Raw genomic sequence first — 17,106 nt, forward strand, 5'->3', positions numbered from 1 at the left:
AGCGGAGGGCGGAGTCAGCACAGAGATTTACCTTAAACCTAACATCATGTGCTAACAATAAAATAAATACAACCATTCGACACAGCTTTGCGTGGGTCGGCAGCTTCAGATTTATTATTTACATATGACATAAAGAAATAAAAATATAACAAACATACTTGGAGCAGAGTTGATGAATCTCAAAGAAACAAGCGCGCACACAGTGCAGAGATATCTGCATCTTTGCTCAATGTACAAATCCCTTTCATTAATACACACCGACACACACAGAGGAAATGTTCATTGTCCAAATAACAGTACAGGGTAGTTAGTGAGTAGCTAGTGTATCATCAGCCAGTGTGAGGCAGTTGTGAAAGTGCATAGCAGCGAGACTAATGAGACTGAGCGATGCTGGAGAAGTACTCCAACATGTCCTGGATGGTGAACTCCATGGTGATCCCAGACCCAGGGTAGCATCGGCCGATCAGGTCCTCAAAGTGCTTGTACTGACGGATGAACTCGTCTTGCATGGAGTGCCACACCACCTGGTGGAGACAATCAGCAAGTGCAACAGGTCAGGATGAGATAAGGATACACAAGACTGAGCAGCTGAGCAGTTTCACATGTTAAAGGTCCAGTGTGTGAGATTTAGTGGCATCAAGGAAGTGAGGATTTTAGACTGGAACCAACTGAAACTTCTCAAGGTTAAAATTCATTGACTATTGTGTTTTATCTATTTTTACTTTTTATTGCTGCTCAGCATGTCTGTGCTAACATGCTGTTTGTTGTTGTGTTATTTTATTATACTGGTGCTCTGCTGTTGCTTGTTGCTTTGTATGGCTTCTGTTCTATCTTGACAATTTCTACTTGCTGTAGTCAATGCTGTCTTGATGTCTTATGCTGTCTTTGTCCTGTAATTTTTTTATTGAGTTCAAAACATCTTGCCAAAGGACTGCAGTTGATAAATGTGTGTTGTCCTTATAAATAAATAAAAAATCCAGTGTTCATTGTTCAGGAGGTTTTTACCAGGAGCCGAATCATCGACAGAGGTCTCTTCCTCCTAAAAACAAATGGACCAGGGGTCTCATTTATAATCATTGTGTACGCACAAAATGAGGCCTGAAAGAAGCAATCACTTCCCACACAAAATTTGTGAGGTGAGGTGAGAATTTTAGTGTGGAACTAGCTGAACCTTCTTCTGAAACAAATGGACCAGGGGTCTCATTTATAAACACTGCCACTTTCCACGCTAAATCTGTGATCTTTGACCCATGCTTCCGAACATTTTGGAGACAGGAAATTGGCGATGCAGGCGGTGAGATGGAAGCCTGACTGTAGAAACTGTCAAACATTTTTGGCGCATGCCATTTTTGGCTTTTGTCCATATGTACATTCATAGTATGGACCCTATGCATTATTTATAAAAGAGAACCCGGGTGATTAAAACCGGTAAAAACACTGAGCGAACAGGTTTAGATTTAAGTCTTTTTAATGCCAATGTTACAATAACCAAAACTGAAGACCAACTACTTAGGGTTAGGGACAATTTTGCCCAAATGTTTGTTGTAACATAAAACACAACATTTTTGTCTCCTGGTGGAGACGAACAGAGAATAGAACCAGGAAATATTTGGCATTTATTGGCAAGTTTTGTTGTGTTTTCTCATTCTGCATGTCGTATTCCACTCCCTTAATTCCCATCGTGCAAAGCTTTAAAACCTTCTTGCACTTCCAAAAGTCATCAAGGGCACAGTGACAGCTAGCTAACAGACATTGGATCATCTGCTCCGAGCAAAAAAATTATATTACTAATCAATTTTGGAGATTTTACAATGCAATGTCAGAAAAAAATCCTAAAATCCTACCTCCTACATCTTTGAATTTTTAAGACTTTGAAAGACTGACTTAAGACATTTTAAAAAACAGATTAAGGCCTTATTTTTAGATGAATGATTAACAATCCTTTAAAGACTTTTTTATGGATCTGCAGAACCCTGTTAAAAGCAGTTTTACGATACAAATCCGTGTTTGTCCTACGCCGTGTGACACATCGCAGACGGGCCACTATCCCACCACCTGCTAACGTGTGCTCACCTTATTTCTGATACAGACGATAAGGAGGTTTTTATCAGGAGCCAAATTGCCTGCAGAGGTCTTCACCTCTCCAAAACAAACAACCCAAGTGATTTAAACAGGTAAATATTCTGAATAAAGCAGTCTTATGTTAAAAAAATATTTTTCTGACGCTCTCCTCGCTGAGAGGCTGCCAACTATGGTGGCCGACGAGAATACACAAAATACATATGGCCCTATCCTGAGCACGTGTTTGGTTTGTCCATTCTGGACTACTGTAGAAACATGGTGATGCAACATGGCGATCTCCACTGACAAGGACCCGCTCCCTGTGTAGATATAAACAGCTCATTGTAAGGTAACAAAAACACAATTCTTATTTTTTAGGTGATTACATACTGAAGGATACACTGACATTCCATTTCTGCCAATATATCCCCCTAACTCCTACACACTGGATCTTTAAAACTTTAAAATTCTCACCTGTAGCAGGCTCTCCTCTTCACACAGATGTTTGTCCACCTTCTTGTAAAGGTTATCAAGTCCCTTTTTCACCTCTTTGCCAGGATACTCTTTGATAACTTTGCGCAGCTCTTGTTTGTTAAAGGCCAGCTGGTAGCTCACCTCCTCCTCACGAACACCCTGAGCCACACGGGCCTCGACTCCCTCAAAGAAATGCTGCAGGAGACAGATAACAGTTTACCCATGATGCACTGAAAACAACCACTCAGTAAATGCTCACATCGTGCATGTCCAGGAACATGATAAAACTTTGTGATAACTCTGAAAGATATTACAACTCACGTTGAGTTTTTCAAGAGGCTGGCCCAGAGAGTTGATGACGTAGGACTGCAGATGGTCTGTGTATTTGTGTTTGGCCTCTCGCCTCTCTGCGTCCAGACACGAGATCTTCAGACGTGAAAGTGTAGAAAAGATGTGGTGGAAATTCTCCATCATCACAACATCCCGAGGTGTCTTCTGGCTCTCACTGGCAACCTTCTCCACTGAAAAGACAAACGACATTCAGGGATCAGTTTCCAGGTATCACATAAAATACCACATCATCTATAGCCAGTTAGGTTGACCAGTGCTCTCACCATTCATAAAGACAGCCCTGATAAGTTTGACATAAGCTTTGTCCAGGTCCCCTCTACGCTCCGCATTACGGAAGATGGTTTCCGCCAGCTCAGCAAACTCCTCAAACCCAGTGACAAACTGCAGGATACCAACTTTGCTCTTCTTAGAAATCTTCACTTCCTCCATCTGTCTGATCTGACCAGACTGTGAGAAAAAGATAAATCATATTGAGTTCATAATGTGTGTATGACCTTAAAGGAATACTTCCCCCTTCCAAATGACATAGTTTTGCTGTTATTAAACGTGGACCCCAATGATTTCAATTCATCAAGACTTGCAAGACAAAGTTTTCTTCATGAATCCAACATAACATGGGGTGAGTAACTGATATACAAAAGCTTCTTTAGGGGGTGAATTACTCCTTTAACTCCACAAACAGTGAAAAGCAAGCATTAAATTTCCTTTTTCAAATGACTAGATTTTTCCTTTATCATTTGGACTCCACTCACAATGCATTTGTCAAAGTTCCTCTTGACAGTGACCAACACATTTCCCAAAGTAGTACTGAGGTAAGAGGCCGGGTCGACGTTTTCAGCTGTCCACACATGGTGACTCATCTTCACCAGCATGTAGAGAGAGTTAAAGCTGTCAATCTTGTCACCCAGGGCGATGAGACTGTTGAGCTCCAACTCGATGCTCTGGAAGATTTTATTCATCATCAGCCGCACCAGGTCTTTCCTTGTGCCACAAAAAAGAAGCGAATAACAGAGTTAAATTAAAAAAAAAAAAAAAGCAGTGACAAGTTTAACAAAGAAAAGAGAGTGATTCAAAGCAAATATGATTAATGTTTCTGGCAGGGTTATATTTGCAGGAGAAGTGAACCAATGACAGGAAACTACTCACTCTGATGACAAAGAGTGTCTGTGTTCAGCCTGGGGAGGCATTCTTGACAGCGGGCCTCCATCTGTTTCCTCTGTTTCGGGCTGACAAGAAAAAAGACATTAGACATGACAAATCCAAACAAACGTCTGCTGACGTGTATATATGAATGATGCTGCACCTGTTATTGTTGTTTTATATCATGCTTTCAGGCAAGAAAAATGTTGTGAAATGAGGGATTACACAATTTCATGTTACTAAAGACGACACATCAGTCGGTGGCATTTTGTATCATCACACGTCCATTATCTGATCACAGACTTACCTGAGCCAGAGGCGGTGTGACTGTCGGGTGCTGCTGCAGCTTGAAGAACTTGCTGATGAAGTCTTGTTCTGCGAGACACAGAGGCTCCAGCTCACTGAGGACCTGCTCAAATATCTGCAAAAACAAACACCCCCCATTTAATCTCTCGATACTGTTCACAGTTTTATTTCCATTTCACATTTACTGTTTTGATTTAGGGCTGTACAATTATGTCCAAAATATTAATCATCATGATTATTCATTGATTTTAGGGACATGATTTGTACAGAGGGGCTAGTTTTTTGCCTTCTGCTCCAGACATTAGATTTTTGTTTTCTCCTTCTGCTCTTTGTTGTATATTACTCTCCTTCTCTAGATTTTCTATGAACGGAACACCCATTTTAAACATCAATATTGCAGTCGATCATGTTCATTTAATTGTGGGATGCCAATATCATGATCGAGATTAATATTCTATGAATTGTGCAGTCATAGTTTGATTAAATCTTTGTTTATCTGGAAGCATCACCTTGTCAAACTTGGTCCTGTCAGCCACGTCCAGGTCGGAGGCAGACATGTTGCCCATGTCCAGCAGCGAGGAAGACTGGGAACGCCGGCTGTTGGAGCCCTGCACGGTCAGCTTGTTCAGGCTTGAGGTAGAGCCTGTCAGCTTCCCGGAGCTGCCATGAAGGCCTAATACAGTACAACGAATACAGTGATTCAATGTCACATGTGTAGTGAGGGTGAGTCCAAATCAAACTGCAGGTGTATGGAAGTCAATTATGACAATATTCAAAAATTCACACAGTCCAATCATCAAAAATAACATGGGCATCAATGGTTAGCTTTTTAGGCCTCTCTCATAGAATCAGAATATGTGATGATACATTGAGCTGCATTGTGAAGACTTAGTACAAACCAACCAGGTACATGGAGACGTAATGGTTGGCAGGGTTTAAAGTGGTATGTATCGGGTAGCGGAGGGCTTTGAGCAAAGGGGTCCTTTTAGTGCAGCTAATGTGAGGCACAGTGGTAAGAAGCAGAGAGAGTAATTGACGGTGGAATAGCTCTATCCAAATGTCATACTTACTTTCTGTTTCCTGTTTGAGTGCACTCTCTTTCCGCGGAAGCGTGGCTGCAGCCAGTTAGAAAGGCAGGCATCAAAGACAGAGACAGGTTAGGCTTAAAAACATGCAGCATGGGGAGGGGTGAGGCTAGATGTTAGATGTACAAAGTTACATATATGCTGACATGCACTGCGGTGGCTTTAGGGAGGCTTGTAGCTCGGACAAACCTTTGGAAAACAATTTTTTGTTTTCAGCAGGAAAAGCTGACAGAGAATGCAGAAAGCAGAGTTCTATAATTCTGCCAAAACCAAAGCTCAACCAAGAGTCCTCATCGGATTTTAAACACATAGTGTGACATGTACGTAAGGTCCTTGTACAAAGGGAAAAAGAGACGTCATCAAAATAAGAGGCAGGACTTCAGCACTTTGGGAGCACACAGTAGTTGAGAAAATATGTTTTTGGTAACAGATGTGATACAGAAAAGGCTGTAAAAGAATGAGACAGTGTTTCCTTATTCATACACGAATATTACATTAAAGTTTGTGTGATAGTACAATACAAAATACATATTCAAGAGATGTTAAATTCTCATTAGCTTTGAGTAAACCACACGTTAGAAAAAAGGGAGAAAAAGATCCTAACACACAAATATCATTAACTCCAGAGGACAAACGTGCTGCATGCCTACACTCCAACAGGCCTGTGAATCGCAGCTCTTACCAAACTTGCCCTTGGCCTCCTTGGTTGTACCCGCCATCTTTATCTTGGCCACCTCAAAGAAGTCTTTGATTTCTCGTTCATATAATCTGCTCATGTAGTCAACGTAGGTCTGGAAAAAAAAAAGAAAAAAAAAAAAAGGAGAATGCACTTGTTTAGATATTTAGATGCAAAACACCACATCCTGAGTACTTAATTTTAAAGTGATAATTCAACATTTTGAAACCACACATAATTTGCTTTCTTGCTGAGTTAAATGAGAAGATCTAGACTCCTAGTCTGTACACTAAATACGCACACTGGACAGTTAGTTTAGGGGAAGCTGTTTATGCAAGTTTATTGTCTTTAGAGTAGTTTTCACTGTTAGATTTGCTGTTATCACGTTAACTATGTGTGTTGCAAAATCATCCAAGACTCAAATCTTAGGGGTTACAAATTTAAAGGGAAACTTTGCTATCTTTCAATCTGCTTGTTTTTGACTCTGACAAGCTCAGATTGTTATTATAATATAATATAATATAATATAATATAATACATGTGCTCTTCTTTACTGTTTGCTTGATTTAGTTTAGTCTGTTTCTTAATAGGTTCTAACCAATAGGGCTCCCCCTGAAGGTCGGAGATTCGAATCGTCAATCAGAGACCCTTCAGTCGACTGAGATTCCTTCAAATTGAGCAGCCTTTTTTTTGTCAGTCAGTATGCACAGTGTACCGCTGATGTTTTAGTTCGGACACGTAGGCAGTTGCCCGGAGTCTTTGGCTTTTGTTTGATATCTAGTGTTGGCAAAATATGTCGTGACCCATCTTTAGCGCAGTTAGCTTGTTTACTATATTACGTGTCACTGTCGCTGTCACACTGAATGCCCCACTAAACCCTGTTCAAACTCCATATGGAAAAAGGCAGGCATGGTCAATATTCATATTGAACAGGTAAATCTGATTCGATCTGTCATAATTATGAGTTGGGTGCAGCCCTACTAAACAAGTCTCGCTCAAGGAGAATTGAGTTGTTGCAGGGAGACAATACCAAACAAGCCAGCTCAAACAAAAGGTACAGAACAAAGTTAAGTATCTCTGTTGGGTCCTTTCTGTAATGTTGTCAGACACCTATAAATCAAACTGAGCCTGTCAGTGGCAAAAACAAGCACTTTTAGTGGATGCGCATTGGCTGTCCCCTACTGCCTCGAAGGATTACACTGCAGCCCGTTTTACGGTTGCCAGCTACAGTGCTCTCGCTTAATACTGGACCAATTAAAAAAATTGTTGCTCCCATTAGTCACTTAGACAAAAACAAAGTAGGGTTTCCCTTTGACCCACAGATATCAGAGTGACATCTATTTTCTCATCTCAGTATTTCCATTATTCCTTTAAACATTTTGTCAGATAACAGCACTGACCCTTGACAGGCCCTCGTACTTCTCCCTGTGGGTGTTCTTCAGCCACTCCATGAGCTTGGCATAACGCAGCAGGTCCCTGTGGAGGGGGCTGTGTTTGGGCAGACTCAGCTCAGCTGTGTGCTGTGACAGGGTGGAGCTCTGGTCATGGCCCTGGATGACAAGAGAGAGGGGAGACAATTAGGATTACATTCTACACAGGAACCTAATATTAAGTCCCATTCCATCTCTCTGTATACACAGACACACTCAACACACGAGGATATTTATCTTCCTATCACAAACATCTGTGGATAGGACACCTTACCTCAAATTACCACAAACCCAGATGTTTTCAAGGTAAACGACACATTGTTCAACTCATAATTCCACCACTTCTTCAGCTCAACTTATTGAAAAGTGCAACTCTTACTGCCATACTGATGTTCTCTTCACGTCCCCTCATTGCTATGATGTTCAGCATCTACTGCTTGTGCTACAAGACATGCACGCAGAGCAGACAGGCACAGGATTTTAATGATATGAGACCTTTTGCACAAAGCCAAGTTAGCACCCAAACACACACAGCCCTCAGCTGAATGCAGACAAGTGATGGAGGAGGAGAGAGATGAGCGGTGCCTCTTCAGCTTTGAGATCAAATGAGAGATGTTAAGTAGTTAGAAACATATTCCATGCAGTAAGGTATAGGCTATGTTAGGCCTGAGGTCTCTGAGGTAATGACATGTAAGTTGGAGTGAGGTATGAGAGGTCAAACATCAGCAAAGAGGGGGCAAGTGGGGCGTTACCGTGAGGGTACTCACTGGAAGCGACAGACAGGAGGACCTATAGAACTGAGGGATGGTCATTTTGAAGTGACTGAAGTGGTTGAACTGACACAGAGACAGAGAGCAGAGTGGGATGATTCAAAGTGAACAACAGGAAGAGTCAAGAATAGGAGGGACACAACTAGAGGCAAACGACACAAGGAAGCCCAGGAAGAGAGTCACAGCGAAACAGGAAGTCCATGATGGCGGAGACAGAGATATAAAGAGAGAGACAGAGCCTGGAAAAGAACAGGACAGACTACCTGGTGCAGCAGACTCACAAGAGCAAGATGTGAGGACTTAAATCTGGTTTATAAAATCCTGCTCCCTCTCCTCTGTTGGCCGGAAAACTGAGTAAAATGTTTTGTCTAACGATGCAGAGCAAATAATTTTGTAGCCTCTGAGTCTTCAGCATCTTAACCATCTCATCTAGTTGCATTGGTGTGATCCAGCAGGTTTTTAGAACGTTTCAGAACGGTGCACTGCAAGTAGTTGCATGTTTTAACTCATCTTCTCATGAATCTTTGGGCCGGACTGGGCTATTAATCCAAAAACAAACCATGAAGGTTTAAAACAGCCTGTTGAAGTACCATTTTACTGATGTAGCCGGCCATGGAGAGGCTAGTTTTAACTACTTTATAGTCTTAACCAGTAACTACAGCTGTCACATAAATGTAGTGAAGGAAAAAGTAAAATATTAGTGGAGTAGGAAAAATTGGATACACTAAAGTATCACTATCATTTTGAGTAAATCTACTGTTTATAAATGCTTTAGTACATATTTAATGCTCCAAAAACCAGGGACAATAAATCAGAAAATAAATCTTTAAAGGAAATTCCTATGTAACACACCACCTGAAACTGCATCTTACAAAGCAAAGTACTTCTACACTTAAAGCTTTCAAACATGTTGAATCCCCTGTAAGTGTAGTCTGTCTGTTACCTGGTGAACAAACACATTGTTGAGGTGATTGGTGAGGCGGCGAGCGAAGGTGTCTCTCAGCTCAGCAAACAGGAGCTGTTGCTGTATCACAGCCATCAGCTTGTCGTGGCCTATGGAAGGAAAAGGACATCACTTTCATTTGATTACTAATTTCAGATAGGCATTTACAGGCAAGGAAAAGTGTATCCGCATTTGTACGTAATCAGCAAAGACGTCAGTTGTATTTTTCTAAAACGTGTTCATTGAGTTTTAAGTTTTCCAAATTTGAAACTTCTGAGAGTTGCTCACCGGCAGTGAGAAACAATTGATAAGCAAGTACATGTGTAAACTAACCTGGTCGGAGGGCCACGTTCATGCACTGCAGAAGAGCTTCAGACGCATTGATGCAGGCCTCAATTCCTTTAGGGGAGGTCAGGTCTCCTTCCTGCAAGGCTCTGATGTGTCCCTTTGACAGGTCCATGTAGTTCTACATGAGGGAAGAAACAGTGCTGTCATCAAACAATGTAGCTATTCAATTCGTATTTAAAGACTTCACATCTAGAAAATAGGATTGTCTGAATATTTTGCACATTTGCATTAGGATTATTTGTAATCTAAGTCATTTAACTCAGGTAAAAATATAACAAAATGGCATACTTTGTGTGGAAAAAGACCTCTGCTACATGTCTTTAAATTAGCATGTGTACCACAACAAACCACAGAGATGCTCGGATTACAACACACACAGGAAGCGTGACTTAATTCTTTGCTCAGGTCACCATCACTCCCCTATATCTTTACATAGTTAATAGTGGTTTGCTGCTATATAAATGCTCTGAATTCTTTAATTCAGCAATCATAACTTCAAACATGTTCCTCACCACTAAGAACTGGATCTCATCCAGCAGTTTGACGTTGTTGGTGTTGCTGATCTGGATAAGGCGGTTGCTCTGTGAGATCTGGTCCATCTGCTCCTTGACGCTCTGGAGCATCTCCTCATAGCTGCTCAGCTTTCCCTCGATGGTGTCCACCTCACCCAGCGCCTCATCCAGCAGCTGCATCAGGATATTGACCTGCTTCTCTGATGCCATGATGGACTGGATGTTGGCCTTAGAACATTCAACAATGAAAAGGTATTATGCTATGTTTCTTAACGTAAATATTTTTGTCCAAGCTCACCTGCAAAATACGATCATAGACAAGTACAAAACTTTGTTTACTTTTCATTCTTTTTTAGTTTAGCAGTCGCTTCACTCACCCCATCTAGAACCTGCAGCTCCCTGGAGAGCTGCTCTGCAAAGGCCTCAGCGTTGGAGATGGCATACTCGCACATCTCCATCATGCTCTCGATGTCCTGCTCTTCACGTGTGCTCAGCTCCTGGTAGTCGTCCAGGGCATCCTCATCGCCCCCGGCAACACTCTGACTCTCCCCACTTGGCACAGACTCTAATGCCACAAAAACATACATGGAAATGTACGCTGAAGACATGAGCACAAACACAAAGTTCAAGACACATTGTGGTATCTTCCAACACCGAGATTTATACACATCTTGTGAGAACTACAAACAAAAATACATTTGGTGATGGGGAATGGCATTTTCAGAGGAGTTTTATAAACTGTTGTCTTTTACCACCAGCTACTCATTTGCTACCAGTAATGGAAGAGGTACACCTGTAATCTGAAATGGCTACTATCAGGTTTGTTGTGGCTGATAAAAACGACTGACAGACCTCTGTAAAACAAATTACAGTCCAACAACTTAACAAACAACTGCACTTAAACCTTGCTCTTGTACAATCAGATATAACATGGTCTACAAGTTTCAGTCAAATTAGATACAGAGAACATTAATGAACACGTCAGTGAATAATCCTAGGAATTAAGATGAAATGGACAAGTAAAAAAAGCTAAGTGAGTCAAAAACATGGCCTAAATGTGTGTAATGAGTACTAAAAAAAATGAATCATGCCCAGCCGTATTTAGTGTCAGATAATTCACACAGAAGGAGCTTTAGGGAGGTGAGCGTCTCTAATGAGAATGGAGGTTTGAGGTCATGAGGTAACAATGGAAAGGAGTGAGGAAGGGGAAGTTAAGTCCTACCAACCTTCCGCTTTAGGAAGTTCTGGCCAGAGAAAGTTTAAGAGAGAAGAGTGAGAATAAAGAAGAATTTAACACAGAAAGCCATACCACAAACCAAGATACAAAGAAGAGGTCAAACACTTTTTTTAAAAACATGCAATTAATAAATAAACTAAACCAAAATCCAGCAGAGATTCTCACTTCTGGGCTAAATTAGACCAAACATGACCAATGCACGCTAGGGTCAACACTATTGGTTTAAGAGGAAGAGACAAGCCTTTAAACAAATATAATCAAATCATGAAAAGAGGCATGCGCTCACAGGGCGTGGCTACAGAAAGGATAGAGCGATTCCACACCTTCCAGCAGCTGAGAACTGACATTCACAAACTCCAACTTCTTCCTCAGGTATCGCTGGTTTAGCTTCCAAATGCAGGAGATGAAGGAGTTTTTCTCAGCTGTGCTGCTGGCTACCCACCGGTACACCTTCTCAAAGTGAAGGTCAAATTCAGGGTTTTCCTGAACAGTAACAGGAGAAAGAGAGCGTATGAGCACTGGACATTTATCTATAACAAGTGAACAAGGTTATGGGTTTAAAAAGTATAGGATACACCAGTGGTTCCCAACCTTTTATCTTTTGATTAAACTGATACAGAAAAACTGATAAACAGTACAATTAACCCAAAAAGTGAACACAATAACTGCAAAAGTTTATGTGAAATAACAGTGAATGAATTTTAAGCAGATTTTCTCACTGAATATTACATCAGTGTTGACTTTTTTCTGATATTTCTAGGAACTTTTTGTGCAATTTTCTGTCTGTATTAGGTTATTTTTATTTAATTTTTCAAAACATACATACTTAGGCACCGATCACACAGACAGCATTCTGCATGTTGCAAAATGTGAAGCATACCACACTGCCTTTTTGTTTTTTAAATTGAATGCCACTAGTAAAAAATGCTTGCTGCACTTTTTAGTTGTTGCCAGACAGCCACCCCACCACCTTCTTACCCTGACCTTACCGTGTAATCAATCTACCGTCTATTTTGGCTAGCTAAAACTACCTACTTATTTTCAGTTATTAGTAACTAGTTACTAAAATGTACAGGCAGAGGGTAAAGTCAAATAACTCTGGGTATCCAGCAACCACTACCACCAGTTACTCCTCCATTGTTTACCAACTGTAAACTTGTTGTTGTGACCACCTCTAAAATCATCCGGTTAGAAAACGGGAAAAAGCGTAAATGACGCGGGGCACTTATCCAATCTGAGTTGAAGCTTTTTCAACTCGAGGAGGTCAGAGCGCTCCAGTAAAAATGGCAGGCTCCTAGAGTGCAGAAACGCGAGACACATAGCAAGGCAAAAAGCTTCATTTTTATTAAAAACAATTACAAAAAGCCACCTCCAGCTGCTATAACGCTTTCTGTGTGCTTCTTTTTTTGATATACTCAGTTGTTTTCTTCTCCCTGATCCTTGGCCCTGGTTCTCTTAGCTCTTTAGCTGTTTTGACTTCAGGTATTCATTGTGCGTTTATCCTGTGAGATTTTTATTAGGTTAACTTCTTGAATTATAATATAAACTTAAAAAATAACATTTTGTTTTCTTCACATAATTGAATGAAAAACTGAAACATACGCTGACTGAGTATTTGATTTCTTTTTAAAAAGTTTTCTAACACCCCTTCAAACCAAGAAGTGAGCCCCCCATGAAGCTTTAGCGACCCCTTATGAGGGTCGGGACCCCCAGCTTGGGAACCAGTGGGATACACTATTTGTCTGACCTTGCTTGCATCTTTGGCATCTACTTCTGTCAGATCTCGGAGCTCCCATGTCTGCTGTCGCTTGTAAAAGTCCCCCTTGTCAGATTTTTTCACCTTAACCACTTTAACCTGGACGGGCCTCTCTGTCGTAACTGGAAGATAACAAGCACATCATTTCAAAAACATTCAGCCTTTGTCATTAAAAGATATATTTACAGAAGAACTCATTTACCTGTGGCACACAGGAAGCAGTTCTTCTTTTTCTTCCCTGCCTTGCAGACATTAACAATGCCCAGGAGACGCTCATCGTTGGGTGTGAAGATGTCCCTCTGGAGAGCATGCTTGATGGCTGTCATGGTGGATGCTGTCATACAGGATACAGGATGTAGCAGGTACTTATTATTATGAACATAAGGGACACACTGTAGTCATGCATGCATGCACACGTAATGTGAGGTTTGATTTACACGCCATTCAGCCTGAATGGCTTTTCCTCCCCAAGTGCCAACTACCCAGAGCTATTTCAAGACAGGATGTGCTTATGACATGGGACAAATCCCGGACATCAGTGCGCACATATCGAGCTAACATTTCCTTAATTACACGCACACATCACTATAAGTGTTCTGCATCTCTGTTAATGTCATGTCGGAAAGTATTCTCAGAGGTTGCCTTAACCTGTGTCAGAAAAGTGCTAACTTAACGGTTGCTAGCTTACAGGATATCAGAGGCTGTTGACATTGACTCCACAACAACAGAGTGACTGTGAAACACCTCAAAATGGTTTTAAAAAATACGTTTGTACAGTCATACAACTGCCGCTGTTGGCCACACCAACCAGGGGCCAAAAATAACTGCACTGTTGTCCTCTGTGTCTGTTAGCTTGCTGGCTGCTAACGTTCCTGCTAGCTTGACAGAGCTAGCCGCTGTTAGCATCAATAAAGCTAAGCTAGCTGAAAGAACAGGCAGCTGTTGGGACAACATCAGCGAAATATTCCACTAAATCACCGTGAATGTTTAATCGAAATGCACTCTATCTGTATTTTAAAAGAGATATGTATCATGAAAAGCTGCTACCTTGTTTTATCAGCCCACCAGCCCTTTGCACAGCAAGCACCGCCCTCTCCCTTCCTGGTTCACAGACGGAGCGGTCATGTGACAGCGACGGTGTCAACATCCCCATCCACCCACTGAGGCAGTGCTGCTGCATCCACTTTCTGCATCTCTTGATTCATTTGCGCACTTTATAAAAAATTATAATTATTTGCACTGAGTAAAATAGGTTAAAGGACTCTCTACTTCTTCTTCTTCTTCTCACCTGATCTTAAGGCCCTGAGTTCTTGTGCCGAAAACTAGTTTTAGGACCTTCATACCTTTTTAAAGCAGATGTTGTGCTTACTTTTTACCTATTCCTAAATAATTTATGTTTAATTAATTAAGTAATGTTTAATTTAAGTATCCTGACAGTGGCGGATTCAGGCTGTCTGAGGAGCAGGGGCAAAAAACATAAAATGGGCACCAGCTGCATGCGGAGGGGCACCAGCATGTTTTATAGCATGTAGGGCAGTGTAGAGTCTTTCAATAAAAAACATTACATTCAAATCCTCTGAGGCAACAATAGACTCACAAGTCAGTCTTTAGATGCTTTGCTTAACTAAAGACTGATGACTTTCTCCCTGATTTTGTGTTTGGATGGACGGATACAATTTCAGAGTTTAAAAAAACTCCCTACGTTGCAGAACCAATAGTAAATCCACAGGGTGGTCCTTCGGTGGCTCGCTGAACTCTTGTGCTCGTAAACATAGTCCGACTAGAAACACGTGTAGCGGTACAAAATGGCTCAAGTTGCTGTAAGTCTTTCATTTCCACAATCTTGTGGACTGAGCACATGTTTAATAAAACGGAGTTAAATCTCTCGGCATCCATTTTCAAGCTCTCTGTGTGTTTGTGTCCTTGCAGACGAGAAAAGGGGGAGCACACATTTCTGGGAGGGCGTGTCCTTTTCAAAAATGCAAGAGGCGTTGCTTTGTTGCCCGCCGTTTTTGCCGGTGTGTTAAATACACTTTAGAAAGGAGTGTCCCCAGACTATCAGAAGGCGGAGATCTCTGATTGTCTGGTGGCGAGACTACTCTGTCAGGTTTCTTTGAGTGTGGTGACCCATTTATTTTAGTACATGCTCACCTTCACACAGGTAAATCATTGTATGTCCATAATCAATCTCATGTAAGTTTCCACTTAATAGGGAATTTATACATCTGTGTAATCGACACCGTAGCCTGACATGCACCTCCCCAGAAATGTATCTGCACGTCACGGTGACACAGACCTCCTGTCTGTTTCTGTAAACTGAAACCATTTCCCTCAGTGGAAACGAAGCTTTAATTTCCTTTTATTTCACAGATAAGAAACAATAAATTGTGAAGACAATAAAGCCTCCACAAAAATAACATTTTAAGTCTGTGTGATTTATCCTTCGGGATTTATCCAGGTTTCATATGAGAAGAGGAAATCTCCGCTTGTCGCTACGCTAATTTATAGGCTACAATGTAAAATGCCATAGGCTGGCGCTAAATAACGTTAGCATGTTATATTTGTTTGGAAAATGTGTTTAGTACAAGACAGTTGTTGTGTCTGTGAACTTTGTGAGTTGTAAATGAGTCAAATTGTGTGGCATTACCTTTGTTACATGTTGCTGATTGTACCTGGTTTTATATGAGAAGAGGAAAAGATCGCTAGTTGCTAGGCTAATTTATACAATGTAAAACTATGGTCAAATGTCATAGGCTGGCGCTAATAATGTTAGCATTTTGTATTTACTTGAAAAACATGTTTAGTATGACAGGTGTTTTGTTGGTGAATCTTGTGAGTTATAATGGAGCCAAATTGCATGCCAGTACCTTTGTTACATGTTGCTGTTGTCCCTGGCTTTATATGAGAAGAGGGAAAGATCGCTGGCCGCTAGGCTAATTTATACAATGTAAAATGCCATAGACTTGTGCTAATAATGTTAGCATGTTGTATTTGTGGAGAAAATGTGTCCGGATTAACACAAGTGTTTTTCTGTGAATGCTGAGAGTTATAGTGAAGCTGATTTGTGTACTTGTGTTTGATATTGCTTCTATTAAGCCATGTTTAATGTGTGTTTTGAATCAACTAAACTTTACAGCACTTCACACAAACCTCCGCCGCCGACTAGTGCTTTGGAGGTGTAACTGCAGAGTGACACAGACACACCACCAGTGAACTTGGCTGCCAGAGGTATTTATAGCAGACAAACTGAGAATTCTAACTTCTGATGTTGATTTAAGTGCACAGAGCAGCTTATTAACACATAATGTCATTATGGTAGGTGATTTGAGTAGTTGTCTGTCGGGCATTTCACCTGTAAGTTAGTTTTGAGAGATTGAGTGAACTAGCTAAACCACATCTTTCTTGTGTATGCGCTGGTGTCCGCCATTTTGTCTTCTCATTGGATACACGGTTTAGCTTGTCTTTTTCTCATGTTAGGCGTGTTGTTGTGAAGGTAGAATACACATGGCGACGTTCTGCTCTCTGTGGACTCATAATATGTGTAACAGCTACGTTTTTCATGTTTGTGCATGTTTTGCTTGGTGTTTAATATGTCAGGGTGATTTATTGACTAATGGTGTTATAATTTGCCAGGCCTAAAATCAGTTTTGTTATCAGTACAGTTGACTGTCATGTTATTAGGGACACAAAGTAAGAGTATCTGTTCAGGCTCCATTTTATTTTTTTCTATTTAATTTAATGAACATCTTTTGTGTTAGGTTCATGTTGTTAGTGAGTCTGTAGTGAACTAGGCGGCCAGAGGCGTGTTGTTGTGACGATAGAATACACATGACGATGTTTCGCTCTCTGTGGACTCATACCAGGAATAAACCTGGGTTCGACAAGATATGCCAGCGTCCAGCGTTTGATTGTGCACCAGAACACAACGCAGTGTGGCCGGGATCAGCAGACCATTCCGGCTACACTAGGCCGTAAACAAACAGCGCTATGGTCGCATCACTTAACTGCACTTTAGAA

The 17,106-nt window shown here is 41.1% G+C and overlaps 1 protein-coding gene across 4 annotated transcripts; it reads right to left on the reverse strand.

The window, feature by feature from the left end:
• Positions 1 to 86: 86 nt before the first annotated feature.
• On the reverse strand, positions 87 to 14,240 carry exoc1 (exocyst complex component 1). 4 transcript variants are annotated; one of them, XM_033622121.2, is made up of 20 exons: positions 14,137 to 14,240; positions 13,292 to 13,423; positions 13,081 to 13,211; positions 11,657 to 11,816; positions 11,323 to 11,340; positions 10,474 to 10,661; positions 10,097 to 10,324; positions 9,570 to 9,702; positions 9,237 to 9,346; positions 7,494 to 7,643; positions 6,100 to 6,208; positions 5,403 to 5,447; positions 4,842 to 5,005; positions 4,334 to 4,447; positions 4,033 to 4,112; positions 3,639 to 3,867; positions 3,150 to 3,333; positions 2,857 to 3,056; positions 2,536 to 2,730; positions 87 to 524 (listed from the first exon to the last, which is right to left on the reverse strand). In XM_033622121.2, exons 1-20 carry the CDS (start codon positions 14,234 to 14,236, stop codon positions 372 to 374), a joined length of 2,823 nt encoding a protein of 940 aa, XP_033478012.1. In that variant the 5' UTR covers positions 14,237 to 14,240; the 3' UTR covers positions 87 to 371. The 4 variants fall into 4 exon arrangements, with proteins under 4 accessions (XP_033478012.1, XP_033478013.1, XP_078024642.1 ...); XM_033622122.2 differs by lacking the exon at positions 11,323 to 11,340; XM_078168516.1 differs by lacking the exon at positions 5,403 to 5,447.
• Between the last annotated feature and the right edge of the window lie 2,866 nt (positions 14,241 to 17,106).

Source organism: Epinephelus lanceolatus, chromosome 6 (genome assembly GCF_041903045.1).
Source record: "Epinephelus lanceolatus isolate andai-2023 chromosome 6, ASM4190304v1, whole genome shotgun sequence".
Lineage (NCBI taxonomy): Eukaryota > Metazoa > Chordata > Actinopteri > Perciformes > Serranidae > Epinephelus > Epinephelus lanceolatus.

What these genes read in the sequence shown, in the direction of transcription:
- exoc1 (XM_033622121.2), bottom strand. Translation starts at nt 14,236, where the DNA reads ATGTTGACACCGTCGCTGTCACATGACCGCTCCGTCTGTGAACCAGGA. An exon ending in ACTCAAACAGGAAACAGAAA is followed by an intron (nt 5,006 to 5,402) that starts GTAAGTATGACA and finishes GTACTGTATTAG; the next exon opens with GCCTTCATGGCAGCTCCGGG. An exon ending in GGAACTTTGACAAATGCATT is followed by an intron (nt 3,334 to 3,638) that starts GTGAGTGGAGTC and finishes TTTTTCTCACAG; the next exon opens with TCTGGTCAGATCAGACAGAT.